At 42.1% G+C, this 18,058-nt stretch overlaps 1 protein-coding gene across 1 annotated transcript in view; it reads left to right on the top strand.

Moving 5' to 3' along the window:
- map1b (microtubule-associated protein 1B) overlaps window positions 1-18,058 on the top strand; it is a 119,258-nt gene that overhangs the window by 92,985 nt on the left and 8,215 nt on the right. Inside the window, exons 5-6 of the mRNA XM_048526830.2 lie at window positions 589-6,526; window positions 16,279-16,517. Coding sequence (XP_048382787.1) covers window positions 589-6,526; window positions 16,279-16,517 — 6,177 coding nt within the window. The remainder of the gene's footprint in view (window positions 1-588; window positions 6,527-16,278; window positions 16,518-18,058) is intronic.

Below are 18,058 nucleotides of genomic sequence, written 5' to 3' on the forward strand. Positions count from 1 at the left end.
AATTCCAGACCGTAAACAAATATTCCCACTGTGGTTTTCTTTCAAAGATGTTACCAGCACCAACTATCAGATTGGAACTAAAATGGTGTTTTATATTTCAATGAATCATCTGAATAGATTTGCATAACTGCTTTATTTATGAAGCCTAAGGTTTTAAGTTAAAATAAAATCAACCATTGTTTGAGGCCTCTTGCATCTCTGGATAACCAGTTTTGAAGAGGTGGCAAGAAAATTACCTTAAAATACATCTACATGTGAAAACGTGAATGGAAAAATACAGTCCTCGTATCCTTTGTAAATGATGGGAATTTGCTGAATAGAATTGGAACGAAGAGAGAGTACACAAAAACAGATTGTCTGTCTTTATAATTTAACTAGAAAACATTAAAATTACCAATTCAAAATATTTACAATGGAAAATACAAATACAAGGATACTGCATTGTTTAATTCTGATGCAAGTATTCCTGATATGTAATTATAATTTATTTTTTGGGAACTGAATACAGTACAATCTATTTATAAAGTATTAATTGAGGTTTTTCACAAATAACTACTAATTACTTATTGTCTTATATTCTGCTGGCAGATTGGAGAACTACTGAGCACCACACATCCAGCCAATAAAGCCAGCCTCACATTATCCTGCCTGGAGGAAGGCGATTGGAAAAACACAAACCTGGAGAAGCATAACCTGCAGGACTTCATCAATATAAAACTAAACTCGGTCTCTATTCTACCAGAAATGGAAGGACTTTCGGAATTCACTGAATATCTCTCAGAATCGGTTGAGGTACCATCGTCCTTTGATGTACTGGAGCCCCCAGCATCAGGAGGCTTCCTGAAACTGTCAAAACCTTGCTGCTACATTTTCCCTGGTGGGAGAGGGGACTCTGCTTTGTTTGCTGTGAATGGATTTAATATGCTTATAAATGGAGGCTCCGATCGCAAGTCATGCTTCTGGAAATTGGTTCGACATTTGGACAGAGTTGACTCAATTCTGCTCACCCACAATGGAGCTGATAATCTCCCTGGAGTCAACAGTTTGTTGCAGCGTAAAATAGCAGAACTAGAAGAGGAACAGTCACAAGGGTCTACTGCTAACAGTGACTGGCTGAAAAACCTGATCTCACCTGAGCTGGGGGTGGTTTTTCTTAACGTCCCAGAAAATATGACAAACTTGCAGCCTAATTTCCGGGTCAGGAGAAACACGGAGGAAACCTTTCTTACTCTCCAGTACTTAAACAAATTGTCTATAAAGCCAGAACCCCTGTACAGGACTGTAGGAAATGTTATTGATCCTGTAATACTTTTTCAGAAAATGGGTGTGGGAAGATTAGAAATGTACATTTTAAATCCTGTGAAAGGAAGCAAAGAGCTACAATTTTTCATGCAACATTGGTCCAGCAACAACAAAGCTAAAACTGGACTAGTGTTACCAAATGGCAAAGATGCAGAAATATCGTTTCCATATTTGACTTCGATATCTTCGCTGATTGTATGGCATCCGGCTAATCCAACTGAAAAAATAGTCCGTGCCCTGTTCCCAGGAAATGCTCCACAGTACAATATTCTGGAAGGATTAGAAAAACTCAAAGATTTAGACTTCCTTAAACACCCAGTGGTAACTCAAAAAGAGCTATCCATTAGCTTGGCTATCCCAAATGTTAAACAGTCCAAGATGAAACAGCGGAGTGATAGCAAGGAGAGTCTGAAATCTAATTCTAAGCCAGCTGTTGCTAAAGGAGTCAAGAAAGAAGAAACACCAGACGTGGCAAAACCTACTGCTGTTAGTCAACAAGAGGCTGTGAAAGAGAAACTGCAAAAGTTGGAGAAGAAAGAAAAACCAGTAGTTAAGAAAGAAAAAACCAGAACAGAGTCGCAATCAAAGCCTGAAGAAAAGGAAACAAAAGCAAAAGAGGAGACAGCTAAACAGGAACTTGAAGAAAAAACACCGAGAGATGACAAGCTTAAAGCTGAGAACAAACCCAAACCTGTCAGGGAAAAGATTGTGAAGAAAGAGGTCAAAGCAAAGAAACCAGAAGACAAGAAGAAAGAAGAAAAGGAAGTGAAGAAAGAGAGTGTGAAGCCAGAGGCAAAGGAAGACAAAGCAGTTGCTAAAAAAGAAAAGGTCACGAAGAAAGAAGAGAAACCAAAGAAAGAAGAAATAAAAAAAGAAGAAATAAAGAAAGAAGTAAAGAAGGATGTTAAAAAAGAAGTGAAGAAAAAAGAAACACCAGTGAAAGAAGTAAAAAAAGAGGAAAACAAAGAGATCAAAAAAAGTGATAAAGATGTCAAGAAAGACCTGAAAAAGCCTGCTAAAGAAACTAAAAAACCCGTCGCTGCAACTGAGACCAAAAAAGTACCAACAAAACCCAAAGTGGAAAGGAAAAATGAGCCAATAAAGAAGGAAGACACTACAACAAGCAAGCCAAAAGAGAAAGGAAAGCTAAAACCAAGCAAGAAAGAGACCAAAATTGAAAATGTTACTGCTGCAGGGGCAGCAGTAACAGCAGTTGCTTTAGTGACTGCAGGCGAACTTGAGACTGAACGGTCACGAATGTCTTCACCAGAAGATTTAACTAAAGACTTTGAAGAACTTAATGAAGAAGAGAAAAGAGAAATGCAAGGACCTGTAGTCCCAGCAGAAAGTTCAATAAATAATGAAGTGCAAGAAGCTACATTTGTGAAGAAGACAGGGTTTATAATTCATGGAGACTCTTTGGAGACAGATGAATCTCCTGATGAAGGAATAACAACCACTGAAGTTGAAGGTGAATTTGAACCGTCTCCTCAAGAGTACGTTGAAACTCGAAATAAGGTAACTTTGGACAAATTTGAGGACGAAGGTGCTGCTTTCGAAGAATCTTCTGAACCTGGAGACTATGAAGAAAAGGCTGAGACAGAAGATGTTGAAGAACTAGCGGAAGATATCGTGGAAAAGATGCTTCCAGGCAAAACGGAACATGTCTTGACAGGTGCAAAGGTTGAGAGCGATGACATTGAAGCAGAAGAATTAATTCCAACTGAAGAACCGGCTGGAGAAGGCGAGATAGAAAAAGAAGAGACAGGAGAATCTGAAGCTGGGGATGATCACAGACAAAGAGAAGGTTTTCCAGTAAAGCCTGAAGAAGAGGCAGAGGAAGAAGAGGTTGGAGTTGATCTTAGCAAAGAAGCTAAGATTTATGCCCAGAAAGAGTTAGGTGAGACTGAAACCACAGAAATAAAAGCTCCATCCCCTGATGCAACTTTGGATAAAATCTCTGCCCTCCATTCTTCAACTGTTGATCAGTCAATGTTGATTCGTAATGAGACAATACCGACGGATTTTGAAAGTGAAATAACAGTTTCTGATGAAGAAACCCATGAAGAGCCACCAGAAGAATTTACAGCTACATCAGGTTTTACTCAATCTACAATTGAAATTTCAAGTGAACCTACCCCAATGGATGGTATGTCCACACCAAGAGACATTATGAGTGATGAGACCAATAATGAAGAAACGGAGTCGCCTACTCAGGAGTTTGAAAGCATGACAAAGTTTGAAACTACTGTCATTTCTCAAGGTCGTGAGGGAGCCAAGCTTTCTCCAGTTCCTGATACTTACAATGGACTCTCAATAGAAACTTCCAAAACAGAAGTTACACAAGGTGATGATTATCCAGCATCAGCCTCAACAATATCTCCCTCATCTTCTCTTGAAGAAGACAAGTGCTTTAAATGTCCATCAGTCTATGTTCCTAAATCTGATGACTTTGAAAAACTGGAAGATCTAGAGACTGAAAAACAAATAAAAGATCTTGAAGCCAAATTAAGCCCGGTGAGGAGTCCAGTTGGTTCTTCGCCACAGTCTAGGACACCTTTGAGTGACCATAATGTCAACTTTGATTTGACTCCATCAGATATCAAGGCAACCACAGATCTTACCACCTCTGACCATGAAACTCCAGATGATCATTGTGCTAGTCCTGAAGAAAAAACACTAGAGATGGCATCTCCCGCACAGTCTAGTTCCCCTAGTGCTGGTCACACACCATTTTATCAGTCTCCAGTAGATGACAAAGATAGTAAAGTTGCAACAGAATTAACAGGAAAATTGCCAGCCCCAATTATTATTGAGACTGATGACATGAAAGCTGATGAGACCAGTCCAAGATATAGCCCCATGGATGAGCCTGTACCTGATTCAGAATCACCTGTAGAAAAGGTTCTGTCTCCATTACGAAGTCCACCGATGTTGGGTTCCAGTTCTCCGGTTGATAGCTCTCCTAATGATGGAGAAGAATTTCCAGTACAGTTTCTTGAAGGTGCAATGGAACTTTCAAGTGATAAGCTTAAACTTCTTTCTTCACCCCATCTTTATCAATTTAATGACTTTTCATCCAGCCCTGTTGTGCCTGAAAAACAACGTGCAGCAGATTTTGAGTTGTTGACTCCCAGAGAAAGTTTCAGCCAAGAATGCAAAGTGGAAGAAATTGCTACTGCAACCTTCCCATCACTCGGTCCCTTTGAAGCTCATAAAACTGCAGCTGAACTGTCCCCAACTCTGGTAGATCTCAGCCAAATTGGTTCCATTAAAGAAGATAGCAAAATGTCTATTTCTGAAGGAACCACTTCAGACAAATCAGCTACTCCTGTTGATGAGGTAGTGGCAGAAGATACTTATTCCCATATCGAAGGTGTGGCTTCAGCTTCAACAGCATCTCTCGCTACAAGTTCCTTTCCAGAACCTACAGCAGATGATGTATCTCCGTCATTGCATGCAGAAGTCGGGTCTCCTCATTCAACTGAAGTCGATGAATCTCTCTCAGTATCTGTTGTCCAAACACCTACAACTTTCCAAGAAGCTGAAGTTTCACCTTCTAAAGAAGATTGCCCAAGGCCCATGTCGATTTCTCCTCCAGAGGTGTCTCCAAAAACTGCAAAATCCAGAACTCCTGTACAGGAAGTGAGGTCACCCGAGCATTCAACAATGTCGGTAGAGTTTAGTCAGGAGTCACCGGAACAGTCTTTGGCTTTAGACTTCAGTAGACAGTCTCCTGAGCAGCCTGCATTTAACGCCAGCTTCCAGCACATATCTGAAAATGGACCCACTGAAGTAGATTACAGCCCATCAGATATGCATGAGCCTGGATTTATCCAGCATGCTTTGCCAACGCTTGACAGATCATTCTACGGCCAAGAACGGGATCATTTGCAATTTGGTTCTACCCCACCAACTGAGGCTTCTCCATCATCCTCATCTGCTCGTACACCGCAAACCAGTTCTCCATTGCAAGAGGAATATGGTGTTTGTACTTCAGCCCTCTCTGACAAACCAGTTAATGTTGGAGTGCCATTGGTTTCGGAAAGGATATCATCTGCCCATTCACCACAAGGAAGTTCTCCACTGGAAGAACAGGAAGAGCTACAAATGTTTGATCTTTCACAACCTTTTGCACATGCAAAAGAAGTATCTCATTTGCACATGTCTGACTCATCAGGCCCATGTCTACTGCAGGAGAAAACTCCAGTAGGATCATCAATGATATCGCCTTCTGAGCAGGTATCTGCTGTTTATGCATCACACTCATTACAAGAACCTGCCCTGTCTCAAAGCAAAATTCCAGTAATGCAGTCAGACATGGAAGAAATGGAGACATTCAGCAGCAAACAAGGTAAAGCCAAAGAAATACATGAGCTTGAAGATGGCCATTTTGCATCCAGATCAGTGCGTCCAGCAGAGGCTCAACCTGCTGCTGATACATGTTTTAAGACCCCAACTTCATTCCGGCTCAACATGGCAGATCTTTCCCCATCTTTCATTAACCCAAGCCCATTAGAATTCTTTGAGCAAGATGAAATCGCAGAAGATCTTGAGAGACCACTTACGCAAGGTGGAGGAGGCCAGCCTCCATCTGGTGGAAAGCAGCAGGCCCGGCAATGCGATGATACCCCGGGAACATCCGTCAGTGAGTCTGCTCCATCACAGACTGATTCTGACTTCCCACCTGGAACAGAGGAATGCCCTTCCATCACTGCAGACGCCGCCTTGGACTCTGAAGATGAGTCTGAAACTCTCCCTACAGACAGAACACTAGTACACAGACAAATGGACCCCCCACCTGTTCCACTGATGGATCCTAGTCCACCTCCACCACATCCAGATGTTTGCATGGTCGAACCTGAGGCATTGCCGACTGATCAGAGCTTGGCAAAGGCAGATAAGCCATTGAAGAAAGAGGTTAAAGAGAGAACAAAGACCAAAAAGCAGGCCACAAAGACAAAGTCTTCCTCTCCTTCTAGAAAAGCTGATAGCAAACCAAAGCATTCCAGTGCTCCTTCCAGAACCAACCCACTAGCATCTGCTAAGGAATCAGCTGATAAAACAGCAAAAACAGCTTCTCCTAAGAAGAAGGATTCAGTGGAGAATGGAGCCAAGACTAACACTAATCCAGAAATAAAGAGCTCCCGAGGTGATGACAAGGAAGTAAAAAATGCAACTAACACCACGAATTTAAAATCTGCACATACAACTAAAAATCCAGGTAAAATGCCTAGATGTGGTACAGTGATCTGGTGTATTGAATAATTCAATTTAAAACTAGAATATTACACTTAAGTGACTTTAAATATTTGTGTTTTTCAAAATGAATGTTTCTTTGCTTGGAAGTTCCACACGTGTACCCTTGATCTGCCTCCATCATCTTGATGGAAACGCAGGAGAAATTCATGCCACTGATCCCAAAGACCTTGGACCTGAGATTGCCTCCTATTCTCCACTGTAAAGGGTAGTGCACATGTGTTACCATAAAGTGCGCATCTTCAAAGAGCCGATTCTCCATTACTCCTCTCCTCACAGTACTGCATTTTATGGACCCTGAGATACAATCTGTCTGCAATTTAACTGGGCTGTGCAAGGCCTAGGACTGTCCAGGTATTTTCACCACCACTAGTGGTGGATCCTGCACAGCCTCCATTTTGAGCCTGAAGCTCCCCCAGTTGAAGGTCTCATTTTGTTGTGAGACCTCCTCCCTCTCCCTCACATATACTTGATCCTGGACGGTGAGAATTGAGGGAATATTCGTGTAGAAATCCATTTAGCAACAATTTCCTTTCCTGTTTTGGCATGCCATAGAAATGGTAATAGATATGAATTGCTAAGGTGCACAGAATGATACCTGGCTGGTAAAGCCATGAATTAAAGCCTTTAGCTGTTAATTGCTACTGAACTATTGTGTAAATAGGTTCATGGCACAACTCCTCTTTAGTAAATTCCTATAGAAGGATCAGCCAGCAAGATAGCTGAATCCTATCCTTTTAGTGCTCATCTTTTATTAGTTCATTGGCATTTGTGGGCTGTGGGTGTTGTTGGCTGGGCCAGCATTTATTACCCATCTCCAATTTCCCAGAAGACAGTTCAGACTCAACCACATCACTGTGGGTCTGGAGTCACATAAAGACCAGACCAAGTAAGGATAGCAGATTTCCTTCCCTAAGCGACATTAGTGAACCAGATTATCTTGTGCTAGATCTGATATCACGTGTGTTTGTTTTCCATGATGTTAGTTCATTTGTTGTCTGTATTCTTGGGTTATTTTTTCAAGGTGGAGTACAATTAATTACACAGCAATGGCTGTAAACTGAGAACTCCTCTCCTATCATTCACTCTTGAATACTGCAAATATATTGACATCTTATCCTGCCAAACTCCATTTTGCACTGGATCTTAACATGTTTTTCTTTCATCTTATACTCCACTCCTAACTGTATAAATATCATCAATTTACTCATGATTGGCTTTCAGTAATTATCTTAATGAGCACTGTGTATTTCTTACATTGCTAATTTTCAGTTATACAATTTCAAATGAAAGGCAGCATAGTCAGATCAGTGTTTTATGATCTGTTACCACTTCCTGTCTCATGATTTGCTTTTTAATAGATAACTCTTAATCAAAATGAATATACTGAGAAATAGATGGCCTTAAGTATGGTATCTACATCCAATTCTTGAAACTGTAACTAACAAGGGAAAGAACCAGTGGGCCCTGATGCTTCCAGGCCCTTTATCCTTGTCTTTATCTCTCCCGAGTGCCTTTGCGATATGCTTTGGGTTCTAGAATAGTGCAACAGAAATAAAGGTTATTCATATTCACTATAGCGAATCTATGTCAGGTCTTCCAAAGAGGAATCCACTTCATCCTACTACCTTTCCACCCTGCTCCCTCCACCCCACCACTCCACCCTCACCCCTCCCATCCTGCTTCTCCCCAATCCCCCAAAGACTCATCCTTCCCCAGTTTTAATCTGAAGGTATTTACCCATTTTCCTTTTGAATCTATATCCACCACAATGTCAGGGAGGTGGGCATTTCAAATCTCACCTGCAGATGGTCAAAGACTTTGGCTGCCTCTGGCTCTTTTGCTAATCAACTTTACATCTGGACCGTTTTGTAATCTGTTTTGTTTTGTAAAGTGTTCAGCCATTCGAATAGACATTGCTTCTATCTAAAGCTTCATGTTTTTATTTACCTGCATCACATCCCTTCAGCCTTTTTCATTCTAACAAGAGCAATTGCAGCTTCTCTGTAATTGCTTATCCCTGGAACTATTCTTGCAAATCTGTTCTGAACTCTACATAAAGCCTTCGCATTCTGCTTCTCCTTCGCCAGAATTGGAAACCATGGTCACAGTGGGGTTGAACTTTTTAAATATAGGTTTAGCAATTTTTTTCTTTTTTGTATTCTGTGGTTCTATTTATGAAGATAGTCAAAAGCTCAGGTTTCACTATGAAACACTTTTGACTGCCACTGTTTAATAAGACAATGGCAGTACTTGTTAATGTTTTTTAGATCTGTTCCTATGCTGAATTAATGTTCTTGAAGGCTCAGCTTTCCTGAGGACTATTTATGATCTTTTGGGGATATATCCTGGTTTTTGAGAGTCCTTTTTTCGAATGTGCTAACCTATTCATTAGGGGATGTATTCAGTAAGTAGGAATACCTTCTGCTTTTGAGTTTACATATAGGATATTTGCACTCAAACGGAAGCAGAAATAAAACAATTCATCAATATTCCCAATTGGGAAAGCACCTTTGGCTGCTACATAAGATAAAGTTCCACGATATTACAGGTAATGTATTGGCATGGAGAGAGGATTGGTTGACCAGTAGAAAGGAAAAAGTAGAGGTTTTTCTGGTTGGCTTCAGTGGCTAGTGGTGTGCCTCAGAGATCAGTGTTGGGACTTCAATTGTTTACAATTTACATAGATGATTTGGAATTGGGGACTAAGTGTGGTGTGTCAAAATTTGCAGATGACACTAAGGTGGGTGGTAGAGCAAAGTGTGCAGAAGACACTGAAAGTCTCCAGAGGGATATAGATTGTCTAAGTGAGTGGGCAAAGGTCTGGCAGATGGAGTACAATGTTGATAAGTGTGAGGTCATCCATTTTGGTAGGAATAACAGCAAAATGGACTATGTTTTAAATGATAAAAAAATTGCAGCACGCTGCTGTGCAGAGGGACTTGGGTGTCCTTGTGCATGAATCGCTGAAGGTGGGATTGCAGGTGCAGGAGGTGGTTAAAAAGGCTCCTGCTCCTAGTTCTTATGTTCATATGTTCAATTGTTAACCCTCTATTAAATTTACAGCCACAGCACACAAAGATCATTAATTTTTTTTAATGTTGTGGTGTTTAAATTGACACAAAACAACAGGCATGGGTTAGCAGCTAAAAGCTAATGAACATTTCAATACCAAAAATGCCATTTCCGAAAACATTCCTTGTCCACAATGAGGACACAGTTAATAGGGTTCCATTATATATGTGTAAAACTGGAGCATTATAACCAAAAGTAGTTACTAATCTACTAGTCTCAGTTCTCAGTCTCAATTTAAATTTAGCAGTTGACACAGAGTTTATAACAATTGAATCCACTGTATTTTCCCCCATAAAGTTCCTCCTGAATATAAGCAGCCTTAAGTAAGAGATTCCACATCCATTTTCAAGGAATTTGTTATGACAGTTATTTCAAATTTTCCTGCCTACCAGTTAGTTTAATATACTTTTGTTGACAAATTTTACAATAGTTCTTCCTCCCCTTGCAGTCTTCTCTTCCCCTCCATACCCTCTCAGTCTCTTCATTCTCCTCTCCCCACTTGAGAGAGAGCATTTTGATTGGAAGAGCAGTTGGTCACACATTCAGTCTCTCCTTTGTACTGCCAGGGCTGACCTCACCTTGATTGTTTGCCATTTGAGATTGGGAACAGTGCCCTTCCAGCCTCCTGATGATAGCAGCCCTGGAAAACAGCACGGGATGCACCCCTCTCTCCTGAGTCCTGAGCTGCGAAATTTAAATTGAAATATTTGGGCAGCACAATGGCTCAGTGGTCAGCACTGTTGCCTCATAGGGACCCGGGTTTGATCCCACTCTCAGGTGACAGCATGGAGTTTGCCCATTCTCCCTGTGTTCTGTATGGGTTTCCTCCGGGTGCTCCAGTTTTCTCCCATGGCCCAAAGAAGTATAGGTTAGGTGGATTAGCCATGGCAAATGCAGGGTTCCAAGGATATGGCTGGGTCTTAGTTGGATGTTCTTAAGAGGGGCAGTGTGACTTGATGGGCCTAATGGCCTGCTTCTGACTGTAGGGACTCTATGATATATCTCTGCACATACGTTTCCACAGTTCAAAGTACCTGTGACCTCCAGATCAGCTTTTGAAAGAAGCATAAATCAAAATAATATAGAAAACGAGAAACTACTAGGAACAAAAACAAAGTTTCTGGAAAAGACCAGCAGGTTTGGCAACATCTGTGAAGGAAGAAACAGAGTTAACGTTTTAGGTGCAGTGACCCTTCCTCAGAACTATTAGTAATGTCTAAAACAAAAGCTGAAAATGAGGTGAAAAGCAACTCAGTCAACATTGTGAGAGAAGAGACCCCTTACTGTTTCATGTATTGATCTTTTGTTGAGAGCAGTAAGTTTGGACTAGATTTTCCAGAAAAGGTACTTGTATCTGAATTACACATTAAACAATTAAATCAGTCAGCAGTCAGGAAGAGATACATCATGAATTGTAAATCACTGCAGGTTTCTGGCTATGCAGTGCTGTGCCATTAGCTTCAAGAAAACAACATCTTCTGCTTAACCTCAACTGAGTTTCATGAAGCTGTTGTATTTTCACATCAATTGCCCATGAACCTTGTAACAGAAAGTTAAATCTTGCACTTAAAATGCTAAGTGCAATTTCAAGGGTTTGATCATTGACAAGGAATGGCATTCAACCTGTCCTGCCTAGAGGATGAACAATTGTGGGTGGAATCCAACAGGAACTTAAACAAAATGAACTGTAGTGAGATTTTTGGCAGGATCTTATGAAATGTACAGCAAGGCCTATCTTATCCTCTGGAGTAACTTGCTCCATCTTTTATGCATTTGCAGAACAGTGAGACGTATTTCTGTCTAGGTGTGGCGAGTTACCAATTCAGAGTTTATAGCTTGCTCAATGCCTTATTAATGGCATGACTCGCTTCATTAATGTTCAGCTTCCAATCTTATTAGCTGCACCAAATAAGCCAGACATCAAGAATTCTCAACATGGAAGCCAGAATGGGTATCTGGCACCATCAGCTCATTGACAGCTGCAAGGAACCTTTCTGCTACTCAGCACCAAACAGTGTCTCTGATCATGACCCTTGGGTAACAGTCCATGGACATTGGCATCCAACATCAGCAAAACCCCCATGATCCTCATTGCCAACTCTGTGAGAGGCAACAGCAACAGCGACCATTGAAAGGCTGCTGTAAGGACATTCTCTCTGTATGGACAGGCATCAGCTCATGGTCTGGAAGAGGCTGCATCTCAGGGCTGCTTGCATTCTGTCTTTGTGCTTGCTTAGTTAGCACCTATGTACATGTTTGCAGCATCCGTGCCTTGCCTTACCTTACCTTGATAGTTAACTCAGTGACAGGCAGCAGGCCTTGCTGGTCAGCTCTCATCCGATAAAGATCTCTGTGCTACATCAATCTGCAAACACATTGCACATGCAACAGGCACGTGGCCTTATCTCAAAGTCTCAGGAAAGTAGTCTATGAGGCACCAGTCAGTCAGAATCCTGGCACAGTGACTCAAGAGCAACCACTGCCAGTCCAGGAGATTTATTATAGTTAGATGTCTTATCGGGGTGATCCCAGTTTGTGCCCTCTTTTCAGGAGATAGGGTCATAGTCTGTCCAGTGGCTCTGTAGCAGCCACTTTGGGGCTTTGGTGGGGAGCTGGGGCAATGTGGAGATATATAGGTGTCAGTCAGGGGCCTGGGCACTTCTCACCCAGGGCTATCTGGTTAGGGGTAGTATAGGACCGCACTCAGTTTGGGCAACTCATTTTCCAGGGACCAAGAGGGAAAAGGTGGGCAAGTGAAAGCTCATGTGGTGGTGTTGGGCAGGGACCAGGGGAGGTGAGAAGCTTGTGGGGTTCACAGGAAGGGCTATCAGGAGGGGGTCGTGAACGTACACAGGCCTCACTGACTTGTAGAGGCAGAAGCTGGAAGCCACCTGGCTGATGAGTGCTCACTGTAATATTCCGTTGTGGTGGAGTTTGAAAATGTACATTGGGAAGGAAAATGGCTGCAGATACACATCAAGTGGAAGGGGGTAAGTGTCTCAGGAGGGGTCTACAAAGCCCACCCACATGAGGCTCTTTAAAAGGAAACAGCATTACACACAGAGCCATGCCCAGGACACAGATGTGTCCCAGAAATCGCTGACCTCGTTCACACCGACATTTCTGGACACAGAAGCCAAGGACAGAACAGCAGTGTTTTAGCGTGAGAGGCAATAATCCATACCTCATGATACCTTGTTCATCTTCCTTCCACACGTGGCAATAGATCTATTCATGATATATGCAGTCTGGACATGAAGTTAGGCCTAAAAACAAAAACCGAAGTTGCTGGAAAAGCTCAGCAGGTCTGGCAGCATCTGTGAAGAAAAATCAAAGTTAACATTTTATGTTCGCTGACCCTTCCTCAGAAGTGCAAACATTATGTTATCACAGTAATATTTGGGGATAAACAGAGACTCAATAAATAGATGCAGTACAAAACCCAAACAAATTATACAAATGTGGTACTTCATGTACAGTGCACTGTCACCCATGTCACCAAAGTGCCTGAAATAGGTTTTTTCTTAGATTCCCTACAGTGTGGAAACAGACCTTTGGCCCAACAAGTCCACATTGCCCCTTGGAGGATCTCACCCAGGCCCATACCCCTATAACCCACACATCCCTGAATACTATGGACAATTTAGCATGGCCAATCCACCTAACCTGCACATCTTTGGACTGTGGGAGGAAATGGGAGCACCCGGAGGAAACCCACACAGACACAGGGAGAATGTGCAAACTCCACACAGACAGTTACCTGAGGCTGGAATCTTTCTTAGTTTCCCTTCCACCGTATCTCAGTGATGTCCCAGGTTCTTCAGCCGAGCTGAAGGAGCCTGTTGGCCCTGGAGATTTGATCAGGTGAACCCAGGGGTGTTTGAACTGAGGATCCTGCACCACAACAAAGTGAACTCTCCTCTGCTTGAACGTTCAAGGCAGGGAGAGTGTAGTGCAGGGTGCTGCCACTTCAGGAATGCCTTGAGAAGAGACTTCTGAGGGGCATGTGTCTCCTCTGGCTGGCTCTCTCCAGGCATCTTTTTGACAGGAAAGGGTACCTGGAGTAAGTGACAGGCTCTCTACCTCTCTGTTCTGAGGACCACTGGCTGTGATGATGGAGTTAGCTGGACCTGTCTCTCAATGCCTGTTCCAACATGTCCATGGAGGCAGTCTGACCATCATATGCTTGAGGCAGCTAGATCACCATGGAGTAGTTGCCAATGTGTCCCACATCCCTGTCTGCTCATCCTAGTCCTCCCTGTGCCTGTGGATGAAGTTTCTGGTGAAGCAGGCATTTCTGCAAAATTGTAGACATCCTGCTGATTCATGCAAGACACAAGGGAGAGGAGGCAAGGCAACTCTTGCTTAGAAATGGTGTGCAATGAATGAGGCTGATAGTAGGGAGTGTGTGAGAGGTGCATGGAGTGAATAGAGGGTGGAACCTGTTGGGTTGGCAGGACAACGATGTCTCTGCATCTGAGCAGGAGCAGTCCCAGTCTTTTCCTACAAGCGACACAATTGTCTCCTCATAGAGGGTGAGGAGTTTGATGTCAAGCCTGATGTCTTAACCAGCTGCCCTTTCTGCCCTATTGTGGGCTGCCTTCTGAAATTAATGTAAGGTAGAGATTGAGTAGGCTGACAGAGGGAGGCACAGCAGTTAGTACGAGTGAAGGTGTTTGAAAGCAGAAGGCCAGGGTGTCTGAGGAGACAGTGATGTTGGAGCTTAGGGGTCATTAGAACATAGAACATAACAGCACAGTACAGGCCCTTCAGCCCTCGATGTTGTGCTGACCTGTCATACCGATCTGAAGCCCATCTAACCTACACTATTCCATGTACATCCATATGCTTGTCCAATGATGACTTAAATATACTTAAAGTTGGCGAATCTACTACCGCTGCAGGCAAAGCGTTCCATTCCCTTACTACTCTCTGAGTGAAGAAACTACCTCTGACATCTGTCCCATATCTTTCACCCCTCAATTTAAAGCTATGCCCCCTCGTGCTCACCGTCACCATCCTAGGAAAAAGGCTCTCCTTATCCACCCTATTAACCCTCTGATTATTTTATATGTTTCAATTAAGTCACCTCTCAACCTTCTTCTCACTAATGAAAACAGCCTCAAGTCCCTCAGCCTTTCCTTGTAAGACCTTCCCTCCATACCAGGCAACATCCTCGTAAATCTCCTCTGCACCCTTTCCAAAGCTTCCACATCCTTCTTATAATGCGGTGACCAGAACTGTACACAATACTCCAAGTGCGGCTGCACCAGAGTTTTGTACAGCTTCACCATAACCTCATGGTTCCGGAACTCAATCCCTCTATTAATAAAAGCTAAAACACTGTATGCCTTCTTAACAGCCCTGTCAACCTGGGTGGCAACTTTCAAGGATCTGTGTACATGGACACCGAGATCTCTCTGCTCATCTACACTGCCAAGAATCTTACCATTAGCCCTGTACTTTGCCTTCTGGTTATTCCTACAAAGTGCATCACCTCACACTTGTCTGCATTAAATTCCATTTGCCACCTCTCAGCCCAGCTCTGCAGCTTATCTATGTCTCTTTGTAACCTACAGCATCCTTCATCACTATCCACAACTCCACCGACCTTAGTGTCGTCTGCAAATTTACTAACCCATTCTTCTACGCTCTCATCCAGGTCATTAATAAAAATGACAAACAGCAGTGGACCCAACACATACCCTTGTGGTACACCACTAGTAACTGGTCTCCAGGATGAACATTTCCCATCAACTACCACCCTCTGTGGTAAACACTTCCAACAAATCCCCATATGTCACTGTTTTTTGCAATAATTAATGAAAAGGTGTTTGATGATTCGGTGCATGAACTTTTACTGATTATGGTCTTTGCATATTTGATGACAATTACAAAGAGTGGCTAACTTTTGACTGGAATAATCCTATCTACCAGCCCTACATTTATTGGAACAATCGTAGACATTGGATTCAAGAGAATATTAGCTGTTCAAACAATGCCCCTATGTATTTCAGAAACCACAACAACTTTGCCCATCATTGGGGAAAGGGACCATCTGACTGGGAATTCCTCTATAAAACCAGGAAAATCTCTGATTTAGTTCGCTGTTAGACCTGAACTCACTGAGCTCACCCAGAAATAACAGCAGCGTGTAAAACTGTGGCTTAAGGAGGATAAAGAAAAATTCAACTGCCATTTCTGTTCTTAATCACAATTTGGTTCTTCCTGTTGGATTGTGTAATGGCATGGAAGCTTTGATTGGTCTCATAATAGAAATGAATATGAGGCTGAACAGATCATTGTCAGGAATGTTACACCATCGATTTGGAACAATAATACAAAACAAAAGTCAACACCTGTATTTGGATAAGGAGAACTTAGGCCTTCAGTGGTTGAATTGTCTACCAAAGTGCTGTGTCTAGGCTTAATTAATCACTTGATCAACATTATACTACACATTGAACATACTTAATGTAAGCCTCCAGAGGAAGCATAGAAAAATTGGGCAAAGCGTAATTGATTTAAATATTGCCGGTAACTTGTTGTGTTCAGAATGAAATCTGGACATTTTCTCCCCTTAATGGGGAATCAACTTTTGTAACGCCATTAGAGTGAAATACTGTACTCTGTCTGTTTAAGCTTCCAGCAGCAATAAGGCAGCAAGCATGCCGTCAGTGCCCCCAGGACCTCCCGTGTACCTTGACCTGGTATACATTCCAAATCACTGCAGTGCCAAGACTGTGGACGCAGAGTTTTTCAAGCGAGTGAGATCTTCCTACTATGTAGTGAGTGGAAATGACCATGCAGCTGATGAACCGAGCAGGGCTGTGCTGGATGCACTCCTGGAGGGCAAGTCTCAGTGGGGTAGTAATATGCAGGTAAGCTTACAAAATTCCTGCTTTCAAAACATTTTATTACTTTTACTGTTTATCTAATTTTCCAAAAGAATCCCATTAAATAGCTTACTTATAATAGTGTAAAGTTTTTTTTGTTTTGTACAGCATGTAACTGTTTTCCGGTTAATGTTACAACTGATAAATTGAACTGAACACTGATGTTACAATCATTTCAAACAGATACCTCCACCAGGAATATGCCAGTGAACCATTGCTGGCTACATTGCTATGATGATCTATTAAGCCTTCTCCCATTTACTTTTAGTGTAATGGCCAAGTTGCTGTGGCTTAATTTCTTACATGCTCTTCAATGAAGCAATAAAATCTTTTTCCTTTCAATTCTTGTAACATTATAGATCTTTTGCATTTCTTGTTATAATCAGCATTATTGTGTCCTCAAATAAAATTATCAAATCCTAATTGCTAAAATTATCTTTCAGAATTTTGGTTTCCTCTTTGACTTAGTAACATAGGGCTGGATTTTAGGCTATCACACTGGCAACTTTGAAAACTGAGTATCCCTTTTGAGGACCATAAGAGGCTAATTAATGATCTGCCATCAATGCTTTTCCCTTTCACAGGAGAAGGCAAATTACAGGCCAGATATAGAGGTTAACCCAAGAGTCAAAATGAGTGAGGAGCTTAATGGAGAACAATGTATTAGAGAAACTTAAGATTAATGGCAATAAATCTCTGGGACTTGATGGCATACATCCTGAGGATCTGAAAGAAAGAGCTGCGGAGATAGTGGGTGCACTGGTTTGATTTTTCAATTCTAACAACTGTGCAAGACATTGGTAAGGTCACATTTGGAGTATTCATGCAATTCTGGTTGCCCTGCTGTCGGAAGGATGTTATTACTTTGGAAAGGGTGCAAAAAATTTACTAAGATACTACTGGCACTGGAAGGTTTGAGTTATAAGGTAAGCCTGGATAAGCTGGGACTTTGTTTCCTGGAGCGTTAGAGGCTGAGGAGTGACCTCATAGAGGTTTATAAAGTCATGAGGGGCATAATGAATAGCTAGGGTCTTTCCCCCAAGGTAGGGAAGTCCAAAGATTTAAAAGGGACCCAAGGGACAATTCTTTCACACAGAGGGTGGTGTATATATGGAATGTACTGCCAGAGGAAATGGTAGAGTTGAGTACAGTTCCAACATTTAAAAGACATTTGGTCAGGTACATGGAGAAAGGTTTAGAGGCATATGGGCCAAATGCAGACAAATGGAACTAGTTCAATTTAGAAAAGCTGGTTGGCACGGATGAGTTGTGCTGATGATTCTCTTCCTGTGCTGTATGACTCTAAAATACCCCGGTTTAATGTGATCCCAGGGGATTGGCAGTTAGAAAATGTAACTGCTATTGAAAAGTGCGAGGTAAAGAGAGTGAACTACAGATCAGTTAGCCTGACATCAATCATTGAGAAATGCTGGAATATATTACTAAGAAAGTCTTAACAGTGCACTTGGAAAATCGTTGTATTTCATAGTGCCTTGAAAGCGTTATCATACTTGATACATCAATCA

Source organism: Stegostoma tigrinum, chromosome 3 (assembly GCF_030684315.1).
Source record: "Stegostoma tigrinum isolate sSteTig4 chromosome 3, sSteTig4.hap1, whole genome shotgun sequence".
Classification (NCBI taxonomy): domain Eukaryota; kingdom Metazoa; phylum Chordata; class Chondrichthyes; order Orectolobiformes; family Stegostomatidae; genus Stegostoma; species Stegostoma tigrinum.